General features: G+C 46.6%; 1 protein-coding gene across 7 annotated transcripts in view; it reads left to right on the top strand.

Annotated features, from left to right (window-relative positions):
• The window catches only part of LOC135510152 (calmodulin-regulated spectrin-associated protein 2-like), an 80,175-nt gene extending 59,675 nt beyond the window's left edge, over nt 1-20,500 (top strand). Inside the window, exons 7-22 of one of the 7 annotated variants that reach the window (XM_064930974.1) lie at nt 1,056-1,146; nt 1,323-1,419; nt 1,576-1,601; nt 1,734-2,106; nt 2,246-2,903; nt 3,009-3,149; nt 3,483-3,711; nt 4,028-4,208; nt 4,412-5,069; nt 11,091-11,227; nt 13,242-13,450; nt 15,366-15,462; nt 15,793-15,864; nt 19,313-19,422; nt 19,586-19,704; nt 19,803-20,500. In XM_064930974.1, the coding sequence (XP_064787046.1) occupies nt 1,056-1,146; nt 1,323-1,419; nt 1,576-1,601; nt 1,734-2,106; nt 2,246-2,903; nt 3,009-3,149; nt 3,483-3,711; nt 4,028-4,208; nt 4,412-5,069; nt 11,091-11,227; nt 13,242-13,450; nt 15,366-15,462; nt 15,793-15,864; nt 19,313-19,422; nt 19,586-19,704; nt 19,803-20,105 (3,501 nt within the window). In that variant the 3' untranslated portion in view covers nt 20,106-20,500. Of the gene's footprint in view, nt 1-1,055; nt 1,147-1,322; nt 1,420-1,575; nt 1,602-1,733; nt 2,107-2,245; nt 2,904-3,008; nt 3,150-3,482; nt 3,712-4,027; nt 4,209-4,411; nt 5,070-11,090; nt 11,228-13,241; nt 13,451-15,365; nt 15,463-15,783; nt 15,865-19,202; nt 19,423-19,585; nt 19,705-19,802 lie in introns of those variants that run through there. The other 6 variants (XM_064930935.1, XM_064930943.1, XM_064930950.1 and 3 more) reach the window with 6 other exon arrangements.
• The last annotated feature ends 1,487 nt before the right edge of the window (nt 20,501-21,987 follow it).

Raw genomic sequence — 21,987 nt, forward strand, 5'->3', positions numbered from 1 at the left:
CTGAGGCTGCCAATAACACACACACCCACACTCAGTTACTTAGCAACCAGGGTAGCTTGGAGGCAGCTTTACCTGCTATCCCTGACCTCATCATTGATCTACCAGCCACTATACAGTATGTTGCCTCGTCTGTGACTTGTCTCAACAGAGACACCTTCTGGACAAATGCATTTATTTGGATGTATTACATTTCCTTTCCCCCTATTTAACTTGTGTGTGTGTTTTGTCCTGTTGCAGAACAACTACCTGGTGTTTATGTTGTGTTTTGTCTTGTTGCAGAACAACTACCTGGTGTTTATGCTGTGTTTTGTCCTGTTGCAGAACAACTACCTGGTGTTTATGCTGTGTTTTGTCCTGTTGCAGAACAACTACCTGGTGTTTATGTTGTGTTTTGTCCTGTTGCAGAACAACTACCTGGTGTTTATGTTGTGTTTTGTCCTGTTGCAGAACAACTACCTGGTGTTTATGCTGTGTTTTGTTCTGTTGCAGAACAACTACCTGGTGTTTATGTTGTGTTTTGTCTTGTTGCAGAACAACTACCTGGTGTTTATGCTGTGTTTTGTTCTGTTGCAGAACAACTACCTGGTGTTTATGTTGTTTTGTTTTTGTCTTGTTGCAGAACAATTACCTGGTGTTTATGCTGTGTTTTGTCCTGTTGCAGAACAACTACCTGGTGTTTATGCTGTGTTTTGTTCTGTTGCAGAACAACTACCTTTATGCTGTGTTTATGTTGTGTTTTATGTCTTTTTGTCCTGTTGCAGAACAACTACCTGGTGTTTATGCTGTGTTTTGTTCTGTTGCAGAACAACTACCTGGTGTTTATGCTGTGTTTTGTCCTGTTGCAGAACAACTACCTGGTGTTTATGTTGTGTTTTGTCTTGTTGCAGAACAACTACCTGGTGTTTATGCTGTGTTTTGTTCTGTTGCAGAACAACTACCTGGTGTTTATGCTGTGTTTTGTTCTGTTGCAGAACAACTACCTGGTGTTTATGCTGTGTTTTGTTCTGTTGCAGAACAACTACCTGGTGTTTATGCTGTGTTTTGTCCTGTTGCAGAACAACTACCTGGTGTTTATGGCAGAGCTGTTCTGGTGGTTTGAAGTGGTGAAGCCTACGTTTGTACAGCCCAGAGTCTTTGACCCACAAGGTAAGGATATTGGTGTTTGAAAGCCAAAAAGGATGATGATGGTTGGCATTATGAAGATAAATCAACTTCATTTGCATATCACATTATATTTCAGTTTTCACCAGAACTCAGATCACGTCACGTACCTTTATTGACTTGAGGATCCTGAAGAATGATTAGTGTTTGTTTGTACCCAGCCTGTGATCCTGCCCATTCATCCAGGACTATGGGTCCTATGTGTAGCCCAGCCAAAAAGGACTTTGGGGACAGACCTGACAGCCCAAAACACGACAGGTATGAATTAATATTGAATTAATATAATCACCTGTAGTTATTTAATTTTCTCGTATTGAACAATGTTGTGAAAGGTCCAGCATAGTTCAACTTAGCAGTTACAGGAGGTATATGCTCTTGAGCTTTATGGTAAAATTCTCACCCTTGCTCTCTCAGGCTTCAACCAGACTCTGCTGCTGCAGGTAAGAACACAGGAACTACCTACCCCTTTCCTCAGAATCACAAACACTCCTTCATCATATCTGGCTGACGACTCTGAACTACTACTGGTACTCTGTGTGAACCAAGCGAATCATTTTCCTTGTTCCTGGCAGGTGTGATCAAGAGGTCAGCGTCCATGTGCTATGTGGACGGCTGTGTTGGGACGTGGCCTAAGGAGAGACGGTCTCGGGGCATCTCCTTTGAGATTCCTCTGGACGGGGACCCAAGCGCCCCTCCCTGTCGGGGTCCTTCCCTCCGAGGCATGACCCGCTCTGCCAGCACAGAGGGCCTGGGGGGGTTCAAAGTTCACCACACACCTCGGGGGGGCATGAGGCACCAACTTCCCTTTCAGCTGGTCAGCGTTAACGGTCAGGGTTGCAGTGCTGGACACATACCTGAGGAGGACTACGACAGAGACTCACGTAACTACAACTCCCATAAAGCACTGGGGCGTGGGCAGACTCAGCCACACAGGAGCCAGAGCAGGTACGTCTGATGGATCTGTTGCAGGTTTTAATGTCTGCATGGGGGACACATATTGAATGTAAATATGTTACATACATGTTAACTGTTAGATGCTATGAATAAGTGTCTAATAAATTATCATACATGTCTGGTAATCTAGATATTCCAATGGCGTTCTCCCAGAGAACGGCAAGGGCGGCAGTGGCCCGGTCAGCCCGTCAACCCCGCCCAGCATCGAGGAGGCCCTGAAGATCATCCACGACACAGAGAGGCCCCACGGCAGCCTGGGGCCCGGGGCCAACGGCTTCTTCCTACATGATGGAGCCGAACCTCCAGACCCAGGCGACGACCCTGACGACTACCCAGGATCGGCTAAGGCCCGGGCGGACGAGGCCGACCTCAACTCAGCCTCTACGGATGAGGTGGACACAGGGATCCACGTGAGGACGGAGGACATCCAGGAGAGTTTGGAGGAGGACAACTCTTCCCTCAGGGACTACTCTGATATAGACCCTGACTATGAGGCTATGACCCGATCCTGTCCCCTACCAGAGGGGGATGGAGAGAGGGGGGTGAGGAACGGAGGCAGGGGAGAGAGGAGCAGCCCATGCCCCAGCTCGGTGCCCCCCGCCCCCCTGTCCCATGTGCCCAGCCCTGCCTCGTCCTCTGGCGGTTCAGGCGGAGGCGTGGTTCGCATGACCAGCTTCGCCGAGCAGAAGTTTCGTAAGCTTGAGGGACGGAGCAGTGGAGGGACCACCCCCGAGAGCTCGGAGCTCAATGTTCCGAACACGCCCCCCGCACAAACTGCCACACCTGAGGTCAGTAGAGAAACTGTTTCTCTGATCTATTACTCTGTTCCCTTTCTTTCTCTCTCAACGTCCCTTTTCCTACTCTGTGTTTCTCTCTCTCTCTGCCCCTTACAGGGCTCAAGCCCCGCCCACCCAGCCCAGAGCCCGGCCACACCCTCTACCAAAGACCACACCCACCTGCTGTCGTCAGAGATGGTGCACCTGAAGATGAAGTTGGAGGAGAAACGCAGAGCCATCGAGGCCCAGAAGAAGAAGGTATAGGCTAGTTCAGCTTCCGAGAGCGTCTTCCCTCCGGCATCTGGCATCCTATTCCCTAACGGTTCCTATTCCCTATTTCCATAGGGCTCTGTTCAAAAGTAGTGCACCATTTACTTAGGTGACTGGGTATTGTGTCAGACAAAGAACAAAACAACAGTCTACTAGATTTTTTAAATGAGCAGTCCAATCAAATGATTAGAGTTAGTTATCAGTCAGAAATCACTTCATTTGAACCATCATCTTGTTGGATAATTTAGCATGCCAAGCCAGCATGTTCATTGGCTATTAAAAATGTGCTGAAATAATCAACCATTTTTGTCACTGTTTCAGGTGGAGGCAGCGTTCACCCGGCATCGTCAGAAGATGGGGAGGACAGCCTTCCTCAACGTGGTGAGACGGAAAGGGATAACCCCCTCTCCCACCAGCCCCCTCCCTGGGGGCCCAGACCTGGACAAATCCTCCCCAGACCCCCTGCTCACCCCGTCAGGCAGTCTGGGCCAGGCGGAGAGGTGCAAGCCCGATGGAGCCGCTCCCAAGTCCCCCTGCGAGGAGGGTGCAGGTGGGTCGCCACTATAGCTCCTGATCAAATCAAAACCTTTGCCATGTACTTTGATTTTCCACTCTTTGGAGCATCTGAAAAATACATCTTAGTCTCATCTTTGACTCAAAATAAAAATAAATGTTCAATAAAATCTAGCCTGGTCCCAGCTCTGTTTGTTCTGTTGCCAATTTTGTCTCGACATTGACCATTGACCATTATTACAAAATGATAGAGGGCCAGGCTAGAGAGCAGTCGTACTTCAGTATGTGTACCGTTGTAAACATGTGTGATACCCACCTTATAAAGTAGGCGTGTCCGCTGTGTCTTGCTCCAGGGTTAGTGGCTGGAGAGGTGGACGTGGCTGAGTACACGAGCTCCATCGAGAGGCTGAACACGTCCCTGGGGTTCCTGCAGACAGAGATGCAGCGGCTGGCTCAGCAGCAGGACAGGATCATGTCCATGAGGGAACAGCAACAGTCCTGGGTCATACCTCCTCCAGCGCCCTCACCACACAGGTACCACTGACACAGACACACACACCCACATACAGGTATAGTAATCAATACACATTAATTGTGCATTAGAATGGCATGATATTTAGACTAAAACCATGTGTTTTCATCATTCATTAATTGTGGTATCAATTATCGCAATACTATTATCGCTTGGTTAGTTATCATTGCAAAAATGTAAATCCACATTTCTACTCTCTCTACAGGCAGCTACGGGAGCTCCGGCGAAACAGCGTAGCCGGCCGGGGGTCCGTGGGGTCCCTGTCCCCCATCCTGTCCTCTGCCGGTGGTTCCCCCCGCGCCCCCCACCGTTCCCCTGGCGGCCTCAAACGCCGACCAGCCTCCTTCCACGCCAGCACCCCTCACACCCCCCGTACCCCACGCCCCAGCGAGCTCAAGGTAACTCCCTTAAGACGGATGCTCAACACCCCCACGTCCGTGGACAGTCTGCCCAGGCTGAGACGCTTCTCCCCGAGCCAGACCCAGGTCACCTCCTTTGCCTACCTGGGACATGATGAGGGTCCTGGGGCCACAGAAGAGGGCAAGGAGGGAGGGGCCCCAGGGGGAGCAGAGGAGCCCCAGAACCAAAATGAGCAGCCTGAGACACAGCCAGAGGTAGCAGAGGCGGGAATAAGGAGTGCAGGCGCGCATCCCTCCTCGCCCACTAAAGGGAGAGAGCAGGAAGGGAAGGAGGAGAGGAGAGATGGAAGGACGGAGAAGTTGGCAGAGGTGCTGTCCCAGCCCAGTAGAGATCTGATAGAAGTACCAATGTCCGCACTGAAGCCTCTGGGAGGACAGGGTCTGGAGTTGAGTGGAGAGCTGTACGGAGAGGACCAGAAAATATGCTGTGGGTTCTTCTACAAGGTAGGAATTTCAGAATTGTGAGATGACGGTACAAGTACTGTATTTAGCATGTTACGACTCTAAAATGTTGAATGCGTTCATTGATCCATTTTTGTTATAATCATAAAATATTAAAGTTACATGTACAGTGTAAGCAATGTAAAAGCAACAGGACAGAATAATGTTCATGCAGAACTGTGTGTCTGGCACAACATGAACTATGGGATGACTCATGAACCATGACTTCTTCTGGGTCTGGGACAGTAATTGTGTGTACTGCTAGAGTAGTAAACCGCTGAGCGATGCTAGAATGGAGCCAACTGAACTATGCTACTGTAGGAGAATGGAGCCAACTGAACTATGCTACTGTAGGAGAATGGAGCCAACTGAACTATTCTACTGTAGGAGAATGGAGCCAAATGATCTATTCTACTGTAGGAGAATGGAGCCAACTGAACTATGCTAGGAGAATGGAGCCAACTGAACTATTCTACTGTAGGAGAATGGAGCCAAATGATCTATTCTACTGTTGGAGAATGGAGCCAACTGAACTATTCTACTGTAGGAGAATGGAGCCAACTGAACTATGCTACTGTAGGAGAATGGAGCCAACTGAACTATTCTACTGTAGGAGAATGGAGCCAAATGATCTATTCTACTGTAGGAGAATGGAGCCAACTGATCTATTCTACTGTAGGAGAATGGAGCCAACTGAACTATGCTAGGAGAATGGAGCCAACTGAACTATTATACTGTAGGAGAATGGAGCCAACTGACCTATGCTACTGTAGGAGAATGGAGCCAACTAAACTATTCTACATTTACATTTAAGTCATTTGGCAGACGCTCTTATCCAGAGCGACTTACAAATTGGTGAATTCACCTTATGACATCCAGTGGAACAGCCACTTTACAATAGTGCATCTAAATCATTTAAGGGGGGGTGAGAAGGATTACTTTATCCTATCCTAGGTATTCCTTAAAGAGGTGGGGTTTCAGGTGTCTCCGGAAGGTGGTGATTGACTCCGCTGTCCTGGCGTCGTGAGGGAGTTTGTTCCACCATTGGGGGGCCAGAGCAGCGAACAGTTTTGACTGGGCTGAGCGGGAACTATACTTCCTCAGTGGTAGGGAGGCGAGCAGGCCAGAAGTGGATGAACGCAGTGCCCTTGTTTGGGTGTAGGGCCTGATCAGAGCCTGGAGGTACTGTGGTGCCGTTCCCCTCACAGCTCCGTAGGCAAGCACCATGGTCTTGTAGCGGATGCGAGCTTCAACTGGAAGCCAGTGGAGAGAGCGGAGGGGCGGGGTGACGTGAGAGAACTTGGGAAGGTTGAACACCAGACGGGCTGCGGCGTTTTGGATGAGTTGTAGGGGTTTAATGGCACAGGCAGGGAGCCCAGCCAACAGCGAGTTGCAGTAATCCAGACGGGAGATGACAAGTGCCTGGATTAGGACCTGCGCCGCTTCCTGTGTGAGGCAGGGTCGTACTCTGCGGATGTTGTAGAGCATGAACCTACAGGAATGGGCCACCGCCTTGATGTTAGTTGAGAACGACAGGGTGTTGTCCAGGATCACGCCAAGGTTCTTAGCGCTCTGGGAGGAGGACACAATGGAGTTGTCAACCGTGATGGCGAGATCATGGAACGGGCAGTCCTTCCCCGGGAGGAAGAGCAGCTCCGTCTTGCCGAGGTTCAGCTTGAGGTGGTGATCCGTCATCCACACTGATATGTCTGCCAGACATGCAGAGATGCGATTCGCCACCTGGTCATCAGAAGGGGGAAAGGAGAAGATTAATTGTGTGTCGTCTGCATAGCAATGATAGGAGAGACCATGTGAGGTTATGACAGAGCCAAGTGACTTGGTGTATAGCGAGAATAGGAGAGGGCCTAGAACAGAGCCCTGGGGGACACCAGTGGTGAGAGCGCGTGGCGAGGAGACAGATTCTCGCCACGCCACCTGGTAGGAGTGACCTGTCAGGTAGGACGCAATCCAAGCGTGGGCCGCGCCGGAGATGCCCAACTCGGAGAGGGTGGAGAGGAGGATCTGATGGTTCACAATATCGAAGGCAGCCAATAGGTCTAGAAGGATGAGAGCAGAGGAGAGAGAGTTAGCTTTAGCAGTGCGGAGCGCCTCCGTGATACAGGGAAGAGCAGTCTCAGTTGAATGACTAGTCTTGAAACCTGACTGATTTGGATCAAGAAGGTCATTCTGAGAGAGATAGCGGGAGAGCTGGCCAAGGACAGCACGTTCAAGAGTTTTGGAGAGAAAAGAAAGAAGGGATACTGGTCTGTAGTTGTTGACATCGGAGGGATCGAGTGTAGGTTTTTTCAGAAGGGGTGCAACTCTCGCTCTCTTGAAGACGGAAGGGACGTAGCCAGCGGTCAGGGATGAGTTGATGAGCGAGGTGAGGTAAGGGAGAAGGTCTCCGGAAATGGTCTGGAGAAGAGAGGAGGGGATAGGGTCAAGCAGGAAGGTTGTTGGGCGGCCGGCCGTCACAAGAAGCGAGATTTCATCTGGAGAGAGAGGGGAGAAAGAGGTCAGAGCACAGGGTAGGGCAGTGTGAGCAGAACCAGCGGTGTCGTTTGACTTAGCAAACGAGGATCGGATGTCGTCGACCTTCTTTTCAAAATGGTTGACGAAGTCATCTGCAGAGAGGGAGGAGGGGGGGAGGGGGAGGAGGATTCAGGAGGGAGGAGAAGGTGGCAAAGAGCTTCCTAGGGTTAGAGGCAGATGGTTGGAATTTAGAGTGGTAGAAAGTGGCTTTAGCAGCAGAGACAGAGGAGGAAAATGTAGAGAGGAGGGAGTGAAAGGATGCCAGGTCCGCAGGGAGGTGAGTTTTCCTCCATTTCCGCTCGGCTGCCCGGAGCCCTGTTCTGTGAGCTCGCAATGAGTCGTCGAGCCACGGAGCGGGAGGGGAGGACCGAGCCGGCCTGGAGGATAGGGGACATAGAGAGTCAAAGGATGCAGAAAGGGAAGAGAGGAGGGTTGAGGAGGCAGAATCAGGAGATAGGTTGGAGAAGGTTTGAGCAGAGAGAAGAGATGATAGGATGGAAGAGGAGAGAGTAGCAGGGGAGAGAGAGCGGAGGTTGGGACGGCGCGATACCATCCGAGTAGGGGCAGTGTGGGAAGTGTTGGATGAGAGCGAGAGGGTAAAGGATACAAGGTAGTGGTCGAAGCCTTGAGCGGAGTTGCAATGAGGTTAGTGGAAGAACAGCATCTAGTAAAGATGAGGTCGAGCGTATTGCCTGCCTTGTGAGTAGGGGGGGAAGGTGAGAGGGTGAGGTCAAAAGAGGAGAGGAGTGGAAAGAAGGAGGCAGAGAGGAATGAGTCAAAGGTAGACGTGGGGAGGTTAAAGTCGCCCAGGACTGTGAGAGGTGAGCCGTCCTCAGGAAAGGAGCTTATCAAGGCATCAAGCTCATTGATGAACTCTCCGAGGGAACCTGGAGGGTGATAAATGATAAGGATGTTAAGCTTGAAAGGGCTGGTAACTGTGACAGCATGGAATTCAAAGGAGGTGGTAGACAGATGGGTAAGGGGAGAAAGAGAGAATGACCACTTGGGAGAGATGAGGATCCCGGTGTGCCACCACCCCGCTGACCAGAAGCTCTCGGGGTGTGCGAGAACACGTGGGCGGACGAAGAGAGAGCAGTAGGAGTAGCAGTGTTATCTGTGGTGATCCATGTTTCCGTCAGTGCCAAGAAGTCGAGGGACTGGAGGGAGGCATAGGCTGAGATGAACTCTGCCTTGTTGGCCGCAGATCGGCAGTTCCAGAGGCTACCGGAGACCTGGAACTCCACGTGGGTCGTGCGCGCTGGGACCACCAGATTAGGGTGGCCGCGGCCACGCGGTGTGGAGTGTTTGTATGGTCTGTGCAGAGAGGAGAGAACAGGGATAGATAGACACATAGTTGACAGGCTACAGAAGAGGCTACGCTAATGCAAAGGAGATTGGAATGACAAGTGGACTACACGTCTCGAATGTTCAGAAAGTTAAGCTTACGTAGCAAGAATCATATTGACTAAAATGATTGAAATGATACAGTACTGCTGGAGTAGGCTAGCTGGCAGTGGCTGCGTTGTTGACTTTGTAGGCTAGCTGGCAGTGGCTGCGTTGTTGACACTACACTAATCAAGTCGTTCCGTCGAGTGTAATAGTTTCTACAGTGCTGCTATTTGGGGGCTAGCTGGCTAGCTAGCAGTGTTGATTATGTTACGTTATGTTAAAAGAACGACAATAGCTGGCTAGCTAACCTAGAAAATCGCTCTAGACTACACAATTGTCATAGATACAAAGACGACTATGTAGCTAGCTAGCTACGATCAAATCAAACCGTTGTACTGTAATGAAGTGAAATGAAAATGTGATACTACCTGTGGAGCGGAGCGGAATGTTGACCGGGTTGTTGAAGTTCTATTCGGTAGATGTTGGCTAGCTGTTGGCTAGCTGTTGGCTAGCTGTTGGCTAGCTAGCTAGCAGTATCTCCTACGTTAAGGACGACAAATAGCTGGCTAGCTAACCTCGGTAAATTAAGATAATCACTCTAAGTCTACACACTCTAAACTACACAATTATCTTGGATACGAAGACAGCAAAGACAACTATGTAGCTAGCTAACACTACACTAATCGAGTCGTTCAGTTGAGTGTAATAGTTTCTACAGTGCTGGTAGACGGTGGACGATTAGCTAGCTGCTGGGCAGATAGCAGTGTAGACTACGTTAGGACGTTAGGACGACGAAATACGATAATTACGCAATTATCTTTGATACAAAGACGCCTATGTAGCTAGCTAAGAAGAAATTGCTAAGATTAGACAAATCAAACCGTTGTACTATAATGAAATGTAATGAAAATGTAATGAAAAGTTATACTACCTGCGGACCGAAGTGTAGATGCGGACCGAAGTGTAGATGCGACCGCTCGCTCCAACCCGGAACCGTAGGAGAATGGAGCCAACTGAACTATGCTACTGTAGGAGAATGGAGCCAACTGAACTATGCTACTGTAGGAGAATGGAGCCAACTGAACTATGCTACTGTAGGAGAATGGAGCCAACTGAACTATGCTACTGTAGGAGAATGGAGCCAACTGAACTATGCTACTGTAGGATAATGGAGCCAACAGAGCTATGCTACTGTAGAATAATGGAGCCAACAGAGCTATGCTACTGTAGGAGAATGGATCCAACTGAACTATGCTACTGTAGGATAATGGAGCCAACAGAGCTATGCTACTGTAGGATAATGGAGCCAACAGAGCTATGCTACTGTAGGAGAATGGAGCCAACAGAGCTATGCTAGGAGAATGGAGCCAACTGAACTATGCTACTGTAGGAGAATGGAGCCAACTGAACTATGCTACTGTAGGAGAATGGAGCCAACTGAACTATGCTACTGTAGGATAATGGAGCCAACAGAGCTATGCTACTGTAGGATAATGGAGTCAGCAGAGCTATGCTACGAGAATGGAGCCAACTGAGCTACTGTACAGTATACCACTGCAGATGGGTTAGCTAACAGCTACTCAGTGTATTTTCTGGAAGCTACCATCAACTTTCAACAGACACAACTCAATCAATCACATTTATTTTCTAAAGTCCTTTTTACATGAGCAGTTGTCAAAGTGCTATACAGATACCCAGCGTAAAACCCAGAGAGCACTGCAGATGTAGAAGCACACATGTCCTTATCCCAGAAAACAAAATATTTAGTCACAACTGCACAACATGTTATAACTGGTTCAAATTGGTCATATGCATCTGACATGATGGAATGGATGCCTGAATTCCCCCTGACAAACATTTGACTGATCTTAATGAGGGATCTTTGAAGTGAGAGGATGTGACAATGCTGTCTGATCTCATTTAGTCTCTGGAGCAACAAAAAAACAAAGTAAACTAGCCTTCATGTTGGCACCGAACGTTCCATGAAAAGAAGATTACAATTTCCACTCTAAGTTGAACTTTGGTGTCAACATGGCAGCCATTTAAATTCTGAAATGTTTTCTAACCTATTTCTGACTCTGTGTCCACCCCGTACCCCTCCAGGACGATGGGAAGGGAGAGGAGGACATGGCGGTGAAGAGGGCTGCTCTGCTGGAGAAGAGGCTGAGGAGAGAGAAGGAGAAACAGGAGAAGAAACAGCAGCAGGAGCTGGAGCAGGAGCAGAGGAAGGAGGAAGCACGGTCAGTCTGCACCTTCAAGGCCTTGTATCCTTTCTACTCTTATGCCCGGTCTGAAAACTACCCTTAGAATGTCTGAAAACTACCCTTAGAATGTCTGAAAACTACCCTTAGAATGTCTGAAAACTACCCTTAGAATGTCTGAAAACTACCCTTAGAATGTCTGAAAACTACCCTTAGAATGTCTGAAAACTACCCTTAGAATGTCTGAAAACTACCCTTAGAATGTCTGAAAATTACCCTTAGAATGTCTGAAAACTACCTTTAGAATGTCTGAAAACTACCCTTAGAATGTCTGAAAACTACCCTTAGAATGTCTGAAAACTACCCTTAGGATGTCTGAAAACTACCTTTAGAATGTCTGAAAACTACCCTTAGGATGTCTGAAAACTACCTTTAGAATGTCTGAAAACTACCCTTAGAATGTCTGAAAACTACCCTTAGAATGTCTGAAAACTACCCTGAGGATGTCTGAAAACTACCCTTAGAATGTCTGAAAACTACCTGAAACTTAGAATGTCTGAAAACTACCCTTAGAATGTCTGAAAACTACCCTTAGAATGTCTGAAAACTACCTTTAGAATGTCTGAAAACTACCCTTAGAATGTCTGAAAACTACTGAAAACTTTAGAATGTCTGAAAACTAGAATGTCTGAAAACCTTAGAATGTCTGAAAACTACCTTTGTCTGAGAATGTCTGAAAACTACCCTTAGAATGTCTGAAAACTACCCTTAGAATGTCTGAAAACTACCCTTAGAATGTCTGAAAACTACCCTGAGGATGTCTGAAAACTACCCTTAGAATGTCTGAAAACTACCCTTAGAATGTCTGAAAACTACCCTTAGAATGTCTGAAAACTACCTTTAGAATGTCTGAAAACTACCCTTAGAATGTCTGAAAACTACCCTTAGAATGTCTGAAAACTACCTTTAGAATGTCTGAAAACTACCCTGAGGATGTCTGAAAACTACCCTTAGAATGTCTGAAAACTACCCTTAGAATGTCTGAAAACTACCTTTAGAATGTCTGAAAACTACCCTTAGAATGTCTGAAAACTACCTTTAGAATGTCTGAAAACTACCCTTAGAATGTCTGAAAACTACCTTTAGAATGTCTGAAAACTACCCTGAGGATGTCTGAAAACTACCTTTAGAATGTCTGAAAACTACCCTTAGAATGTCTGAAAACTACCTTTAGAATGTCTGAAAACTACCCTTAGAATGTCTGAAAACTACCTTTAGAATGTCTGAAAACTACCATTAGAATGTCTGAAAACTACCCTTAGAATGTCTGAAAACTACCCTTAGAATGTCTGAAAACTACCCTTAGAATGTCTGAAAACTACCCTTAGAATGTCTGAAAACTACCCTTAGAATGTCTGAAAACTACCTTTAGGATGTCTGAAAAACTATCTTTAAGGGGACTGAAAACTGCTATTAAGGGACTGAAAACTGCTATTAGGGAGTCTGAAAACTACCTTTAATAAGGGGACTGAAAACTGCTATTAGGGAGTCTGAAAACCAGACCCTCCATTATTCATTGAGGGGTGAATCTCGGGGCAGCAGGGTAGCCTTGTGGTTAGAGCGTTGGACTAGTAACCGGAAGGTTGCAAGTTCAAATCCCCGAGCTGACAAGGTACAAAATCTGTCGTTCTGCCCCTGAACATTAACATCTGCTAACCATGTGTACATTTGATTTGAACAGGCAGTTAACCCACTGTTCACTGAGGGGTAGGTTAGAGCGTTGGACTAGTAACCAGAAGGTTGCAAGTTCAAATCCCCGAGCTGACAAGGTACAAAATCTGTCATCTGCTAACCATGTGTATGTGACAAATACATTTGATTTGAACAGGCAGTCATTGAAAATAAGAATTTGTTCTTAACTGACTTGCCTCGTTAAATAAAAAATCTTAACTTCCACTTCACTGTAGTCAGTGAAAATCCACACCTTAGTAACTTCTCTTATTTAATCCCACAGAAGTATTGAAGCTTCATCTCTTTGCTCCCTTTTCCCTAGGCTGAAAGCGGAGGAGGAGCAGCAGAAGCGAGAGGACGACAAGCAGAGGAAAGATTACATAAAGAACGAGTACATGAGGAGGAAGCATTTGAAGCAGGTGGAGGATATGGATGTCAGGCCCCGTCATGGAAGTCTCAAAAAGAAGCCCCGCCCCAAATCCATCCACAGGGACGTCATGGAGTCACCCAAGCCCCCCGTCAGAGCCACGGGTAACACACACATACTACAAATAGTATACAAATAGATTCTCACACACACAAGTGTTTGTTTTACTATCCTTGTGGGGACCCAAAAATGTATTCCCATTCAAAATCCTATTTTCCTTTACACTAAAACTATCCCTAATTGTAACCCTAAATGTAACCCCTAACTCTAAAATAGCCTTTTTCCTTGTGGGGACTAATACATTTTTGTGTTGTTACATTCACAGGACAGGTGCAGGGAAATGTGTTGTTTTACAGGGTCAGCAATAGTAGTGCGGCACCCCTGGAGCTAATTAGGTTAAGTGTCTTTCTCAAGGGCACAGACAAAGTGAAAATATATATATTTTTTATATAAATAAAGAATGTATTCAAACAAAACAACCGATACCTTATTTACATAAGTATTCAGACCCTTTGCTATGAGATGCAAGATTGAGCTCAGGTTCAACCTGTTTCCATTGATCATCCTTGAGATGTTTCTACAACTGGATTGGAGTCCACCTTTCTTAAGGGCAAAGACAAAGCAAAAATAGATTTTTACATTTTTTTTGTATGTATTTAAACAAAAAAAAAACAGAAACACCTTATTTACAGAAGTATTCAGATCCTTTGCTATGAGATGCGAAATTGAGCTCAGGTGCATCCTGTTTCCATTGATCATCCTTGAGACGTTTCTACAAATTGATTGTACATGATTTGGAAAGGCACACACCTGTCTATATAAGGTGCCACCGTTGACAGTGCATGTCAGAGCAAAAACCAAGCCATGAGGTTGAAGGAATTGTCCGTAGAGCTCCGAGACAGGATTGTGTCAAGGCACAGACTTGGGGAAGGGTACAGAAAAAGGTCTGCATCATTGAAGGTCCCAAAGAACACATTGGCCTCCATCATTCTTAAATGGAAGAAGTTTGGAACCACCAAGACTTATCCTAGAGCTGGCCGCCTGGCCAAACTGAGCAATCAGGGGGAGAAAGGCCTTGGTCAGGGAGGTGCCCAAGAACCCGATGGTCTCTCTGACAGCGCTCTAGAGTTCCTCTGTGGAGATGGGAGAACCTTCCAGAAGGACAACCATCTCTGCAGCAGTCCACCAATCAGGCCTTTATGGTAGAGTGGCCAGACGGAAGCCACTCCTCAGTAAAAGGCACATGTCAGCCCGCTTGGAGTTTGTCAAAAGGCATCTACAGACTCTCAGACCATGAGAAACAAGATTCTCTGGTCTAATGAAACCAAGAGCACCAACCCTACGATGAAGCATGGTTGTGGCAACATTCTGTGGGGATGTTTTTCAGCGGCAGGGACTTGGAGACTGGTCAAGATCGAGGCAAAGATGAACAGAGCAAAGTACAGAGAGTTCCCTGATGAAAACCTGTTCCAAAACTCTCAGGACCTCAGACTGGGGCAAAGGTACACCTTCCAACAGGACAACGACCCAAGCACACAGCCAAGACCACACGGGAGTGTCTGAATGTCATTGAGTGGCCCAGCCAGAGCCCGGTCTATAACCTGATCGAACATCTCTGGAGAGACCTGAAAATAGCTGTGCAGCAACACTCCCCATCCAACCTGACAGAGCTTGAGAGGATCTGCAGAGAAGAATGGGAGAAACTCTCCAAATACAGGTGTCAAGCTTGTGGTCTCATACCCAAGAAGACTTGAGGCTGTAATCGCTGCCAAAGGTACTTCAACAAAGTACTGAGTAAAGGGTCTGTGTGTAGATTAATGAGGGGAAAAAACATTTAATACATTTTAGAATAAGGCTGTAAACTAACAACATTTGGAAAAAGTCAAAGGGTCTGAATACTTTTCAAAGGCACTGTAGATGTGTATTTAGTGCACACACACACACACACACACACACACACACACACACACACACACACACACACACACACTCAAACATGTCTGTGTTTACATCGTCCAGGCACTCGACCGCGTGGGTACTCAGTCTCCAGCATGTCCCTGGCCTCCCTCAACCTGGCAGACAACGACAGCAATGCAGGAGATAAGAGGACCCCCAGGTGAGGTCAGCTATTGGCTGATTAAAAAGACAGTACAGTTATCCCGTTCCCGGTTTAGCCAACTCGTTTGGCATGACAATCTCAAAGGAGTTGAGTTAAGCAGACTGGCACCCAGGCTGGCTACGAAACAACAAAGGCCTTACAGAGCATCAAGAGCTTGAATACTCCTTCAAGAGGACATTAATGTGTCTTATGACCTTTCTATGTAATGCAACCAAAATTGTTTTCATTCTGCATCTTAACCTCTGCATCTTAATCTTCCTCTCTCTCTCCTCCTCCTCGCTCTATTCCTCTCTCTGTTTTCCCCTCTGTTTTGCACAGACCCCCCAGAAGCAGTAAACTAGGCACTGTGAGAGGCCATCTCTCTTTCTTTTTAAGCTCTCCCAAAGAGAGAAAGGGAAGGTTAGTAAATCCCCTGCCTCCCTAGATCAGCTGAGGGCCTAGACTTTTATCTAGCTTTTATGTTTCTGCTACTGCACAGACCAGATTGATCAATCAATGCCATTTTTACTTGAGGTAATATCTTTGCAAAAAAAAAACCCATCAGACAGAATATTTAAAGAACTCACATATATGTTTTGATAATGTTTGAGCAAGACACATACAGTATACCAACATCAATTCTAAGTATGAACTGTGCCATAGAGAACACATGTGTTTAATGTAAAAAGAGCTATATAAAATACATTTGATTGATTGATAATATATGTTATTTCACGTTCACGCTGTATCAGTTGAGTGATGACCAATTACCTACTTTAAAACAGCAGAATCATTCCCCTCAGTACTTTAGCTTCCTGCCTCCGCTCTGCTTTATGCCTCACCGACCTTGCTCTTTATCTGCTGTAGCACTCACTGCTCTGAGGCTGCTCCATGATAACTAATCCAGACTAGCTGCTCCATGATAGCTGCTCCATGATAACTAATCCAGACTAGCTGCTCCATGATAACTGCTCCAGACTAGCTGCTCCATGATAGCTGCTCCATGATAACTAATCCAGACTAGCTGCTCCATGATAGCTGTCTATAATAAGTGCTCCAAACTAGCTGCTCCATAATACCTGCTCCAGACTAGCTACTTAATTGATAACTGCTCCAGACTAGCTGCTCCATGATGACTGCTCCAGACTAGCTGCTCCATGATAGCTGCTCCATGATGACTGCTCCAGACTGACTGCTCCAGACTAGCTGCTCCATAATACCTGCTCCAGACTAGCTGCTCCATGAGGACTGCTCCAGACTAGCTGCTCCACAGTGGCTGCTCCAGACTAGCTGCTCCATGATGACTGCTCCAGACTAGCTGCTCCATGATAGCTGCTCCAGACTGACTGCTCCAGACTAGCTGCTCCATAATACCTGCTCCAGACTAGCTGCTCCATGATGACTGCTCCAGACTAGCTGCCCCATGATACCTGCTCCAGACTAGCTGCTCCATGATGACTGCGCCAGACTAGCTGCTCCAGACTAGCTGCCCCATGATACCTGCTCCAGACTAGCTGCTCCATGATGACTGCTCCAGACTAGCTGCTCCATGATGACTGCTCCAGACTAGCTGCTCCATGATGACTGCGCCAGACTAGCTGCTCCAGACTAGCTGCCCCATGATACCTGCTCCAGACTAGCTGCTCCATAATGACTGCTCCAGACTAGCTGCTCCAGACTAGCTGCTCCATGATGACTGCTCCAGACTAGCTGCTCCAGACTAGCTGCTCCAGACTAGCTGCTCCATGATGACTGCTCCAGACTGACTGCTCCAGACTAGCTGCTCCATGATAGCTGCTCCAGACTAGTTGCTCCATGATGACTGCTCCAGACTAGCTGCTCCAGACTAGTTGCTCCATGATGACTGCTCCAGACTTGCTGCTCCATGATGACTGCTCCAGACTAGCTGCTCCAGACTAGCTGCTCCATGATGACTGCTCCAGACTGCTCCAGACTTGCTCCATGATGACTGCTCCAGACTAGCTGCTCCAGACTAGCTGCTCCATGATGACTGCAGACTCCAGACTAGCTGCTCCAGACTAGCTGCTCCATGATGACTTCTCCAGACTAGTTGCTCCATGATGACTGCTCCAGACTAGCTGCTCCAGACTAGCTGCTCCATGATGACTGCTCCAGACTAGCTGCTCCATGATGACTGCTCCAGACTGACTGCTCCAGACTAGCTGCTCCATGATGACTGCTCCAGACTGACTGCTCCAGACTAGCTGCTCCATGATAGCTGCTCCAGACTAGTTGCTCCATGATGACTGCTCCAGACTAGCTGCTCCAGACTAGCTGCTCCATGATGACTGCTCCAGACTAGCTGCTCCATGATGACTGCTCCAGACTGACTGCTCCAGACTAGCTGCTCCAGACTAGCTGCTCCATGATGACTGCTCCAGACTGACTGCTCCAGACTAGCTGCTCCAGACTAGCTGCTCCATGATGACTGCTCCAGACTAGCTGCTCCAGACTAGCTGCTCCATGATGACTGCTCCAGACTAGCTGCTCCATGATGACTGCTCCAGACTAGCTGCTCCATGATTTAGCTGATGTGTGTTCTTGTTGCCTCTATATACTAAACCCAGAGCCATCCAAGCTGCAGCAGGCAGACGCTTTCCCATCCAAGGCACTGACTCCCACAGCCAGGCTCATTCTGAATCACAGCTGTCCCCCAGAATCACATCACAATGATCACAGTCCCTTTGTTTTGTATGCAGAGACTTCAAGCTAGGTTACACACTAAAGGCGTCAGCATGCCTCAGTTCGGCTGGCGCCTAGCCTAACCGAACGAGTGTGCTCGCATACTCTCTTAAAAGACATTCACTTGAAAAATGATAGAAAAACGGCAATAGTACTGTTTGTCCATTTTGAGACGCCATAGCCATACATTTCCTGAAAATAGTCAGAATGAATCTAAGAACTCAATAAATCTGTCATTCATTTTGGCGTTTTTTCCAAGGAGATCTTAGTCACGCAATTTTACATCTAACTAATGTTTGTTGCAATATTTTTCAATGAAAACGAGTCATCTCTTGTCGAATGACAACAAAAACGTTGTTGAAGAATCCCTACTGTTAACCAATCGCCGACAAAGCAGCATAGACTTCGGCTCCGAACTTCGGCTTGCCTCCAGAAAATGTTTTGTTTGCCCAGACAGCCGGGAAAAAACTCACCGAAGTCCAAAAACGTCACAAAACTCTACAGAACTGTTTCATCAGGAAAGCATGCGAAGTCCTTAACCCCAACCAGGACATGACTAAGCCTGGGCCTGGGACATGAGGCTGCCTGCTGCAGTGGGATACTGTGGGTCTTGTTACTGTACTGTTGCCTAAAGCTGCTGTAGCCTACTGCAGTCTCTCCTCAATATCCTAGCAGACAGAATGTAGGACTGAACTGTAGCTTTGCTTTGCTCCACTGCACATGCTTATGATCTGATCCCAGCCACGGAGACATCACTGTGCAGGATCTAATAGGAGGGAACAGGGAGGGCTGCCTGGGAGAACTGTGTCACAGTGTCTGACCCTGTTTCTCTTTGTCTGTCTGTGTTTGTCTCTGTATATGTCTGTGTTTTTGTCTCTGTGCTGTCTCTATGTCTGTCTGTCTCTGTCGGTCTCTGTTTTTTGTGAACGTGTCTGCGTGTGTCTGTTATTCTGTGTGTTCTGGCATGTGTGTTTTCTTGTTCCTGTGTGTGTGTGTGTCTGTGTGTGTGTGTGTGTGTGTCAATGTACTGTTTATGTGTGTGTGTAAATCCCTAGGCCAGACTCTGCGAGGCCAGACTCTGCAAGACCAGACTCTGCGAGGCCAGACTCTGCGAGGCCAGACTCTGCGAGACCAGACTCTGCGAGGCCAGACCAGACTCTGCGAGGCCAGACTCTGCAGAGGGCAATCTGTCATCCTGCCCGTCTCGTAACGGAGAGAAGGACTGGGAGAACGACTCCACAACCTCCTCCACTCCCTCCAACCAAGAGTACACAGGTACGGACAGCTCCACTACAATCACAGTATTCTGCTTTCAAAAGGAGACCAAACTACTGCAGTATACTGGAGCTCTCTGGTCCATGTGTAGAACAGGCTGTGTTCTGACTTTCTCTTAGTATGTCACTGCATACCTTATGTTGGTATCTGCTTTTTCCCTCAGGCCCAAAGCTGTACAAGGAGCCCAGTGCCAAGTCCAACAAGCATATCATCCAGAATGCACTGGCCCACTGCTGCCTGGCAGGCAAGGTCAACGAAGAGCAGAAGAACAAGATAATAGATGTAGGCCGTTTGATGTACACTCTGCTACTTTCTCTCATTTTACTTCACTCTTTCACTTCACGTTTTGTTCCTTTGTTTGCCTTCCCGGTCTCTTTCAGGAAATGGAGAGGTCGGGGGCCAACAACTTCCTGGTTCTATTCCGGGACACGGGTTGCCAGTTCCGCTCGGTGTACTCCTACTGTCCAGAGACGGAGGAGATCACCAAGCTGGCGGGCATCGGGCCAAAGAGCATCACGGCCAAGATGATTGAGGGACTGTACAAGTACAACTCGGACAGGAAGCAGTTCAGCCACATCCCAGCCAAGACCATGTCGGCTAGTGTAGACGCCATCACCATCGCCCCCCACCTGTGGCAGACCAAGAAACTGGGCACACCCAAGAAACTGGGTAGTCTCAAGTAGTCACAGCAACAAGCCGTTTTCATAACAAACCAAGGATATTGTTGTTCGGTGTCTTGGGTTATAGTTGAGGACTGAGGGGAGACTTTGTGGGTTATCTGACCCAGGAACGGACCCAGGTCTGTGTATGACCTGGGGTATTACAGGGTCTGGTTTGGTATGAACGGTGCTAAAGAGTCCAGCTTTCTAATGTTTTTCCCAGTAAGATAACCCCAGAACACTTCAACTCAGCATTCATCTGGGTCTGATATACAGTATAATTGGATGATGATGTAGAAGGTTTTTTCTTCTTAAGAAAATACTGCTGAAATTATTACTGGAATGTAGGAGAAAAAAACAACACAAGCCTCAAGGGACATTGTTGTTGTTATGCAAGACTGTGTGGGGGGGGGGGGGGGGGGGGCAGAGTCATTCTAATGGAGAACGCGTGTGTGTGTTCGTCAGCATGCGTGGGTGTCCACAAAAGAGGGGGGCTGATGAAAGCCTTACTGAATCAGACCACTGAAGCACTGAATGTCATCTCTCTGAAATAGACCGAGTTTGAGTTCTCTCTGTTCATCATGTTTGGCCTTATGCTTGTTTTGTGTGTCATATGAAAGCACAGCGATTATGTTATATTTAAGCTCCAGTTGTGATGTTTGTGTGAGTGCAGGATGATTGGCTGTGTGTGAGACTTGCTTTTCTCTCTGGCTGAAAGAGAAGACTGAGCAGTTGGGTTTGTGTAATGTGTAAACAAGTGCCAAGATTGAGTGAGGTGAATACCTCAGAAATAGGTTGATGTTACTTTCGATAAGAACTAGATTGTAAAATCATTGATTTAAGTATCATCTACAGTACCAGTCAAAAGTTTGGACACACCTACTCGTTCAAGGGTTTTTGATTATTTTTACTATTTTCTACATTGTACAATATTAGAGTGTGCAAAGTTGTCAAGGCAAAGAGTGGGTACTTTGAGGAATCTCAAATATAAAATATTTTTTGATTTGTTTAACACTTTTTTGGTTACTACTTGATTCCATATGTGTTATTTCATAGTTTTGATGTCTTCACTATTATTCTACAAAGTAGAACATAGCCCAGCTAAAGAAACATCCTTGAATGAGGAGGTGTGTCCACTTTTGATTGATACTGTAGTTCACGGGAATGTCAGCAACTGACTTAATATATTTTATGTTTTTGATAAGACTTTGGAAGTCTTAAAATTTCATTGACAGAAATATAAATATACTTTAAGACTATATACATTGTATAAGTTCATTTAGTTTGTATATAAATACCTATTCCATTCAAAATGAATGAGTCAAACTAGTGTTTATCATTTAATATGGACATATATAAACTTAATATATGGGGCCTTTTGTTGTTTAAACATTTAAGTGTGTAATCGCTGTTCAATGTCACTGACACAATGATTTACAGCTGTAGAATAGCAGCAAGTTTCACAAATTGTGTCATGCGCCAGTGCAACTCAGAGAAAATGTCTTATAAAGGATATTGTTGGGATACAGTATGTGTTTGAACCTCAGATATTGAAAAGCATTTTACTTTATTGTGGATAGTATCTTAACTGTTGAATTCCCTTTACACTCAAAGTAGTCCACAATACATCTATGTGTACATATACAATTGAGAGTAATTAATCGATAGCAATTCATGATACTTTCCCACTGTGGATTGCAGTATTTGTTGTATAACTGCGTACTTACATAAAGTAGATCACAGAAAGATGAAACATTTCTCCTGTTACATTATGCTTTAACATTTTACATTCTTCTAACCTATGGACGGAAACTGGCCTTTATTTTATTTTGGAGTAAAGCCGTGTTTACTCTGTACATTATATACAGTATTTTGTCAGGTGTTTTTTTCGTAAACCATTTTCCAT

The sequence above is a fragment of the Oncorhynchus masou genome, chromosome 3 (genome assembly GCF_036934945.1).
Source record: "Oncorhynchus masou masou isolate Uvic2021 chromosome 3, UVic_Omas_1.1, whole genome shotgun sequence".
Lineage (NCBI taxonomy): Eukaryota > Metazoa > Chordata > Actinopteri > Salmoniformes > Salmonidae > Oncorhynchus > Oncorhynchus masou.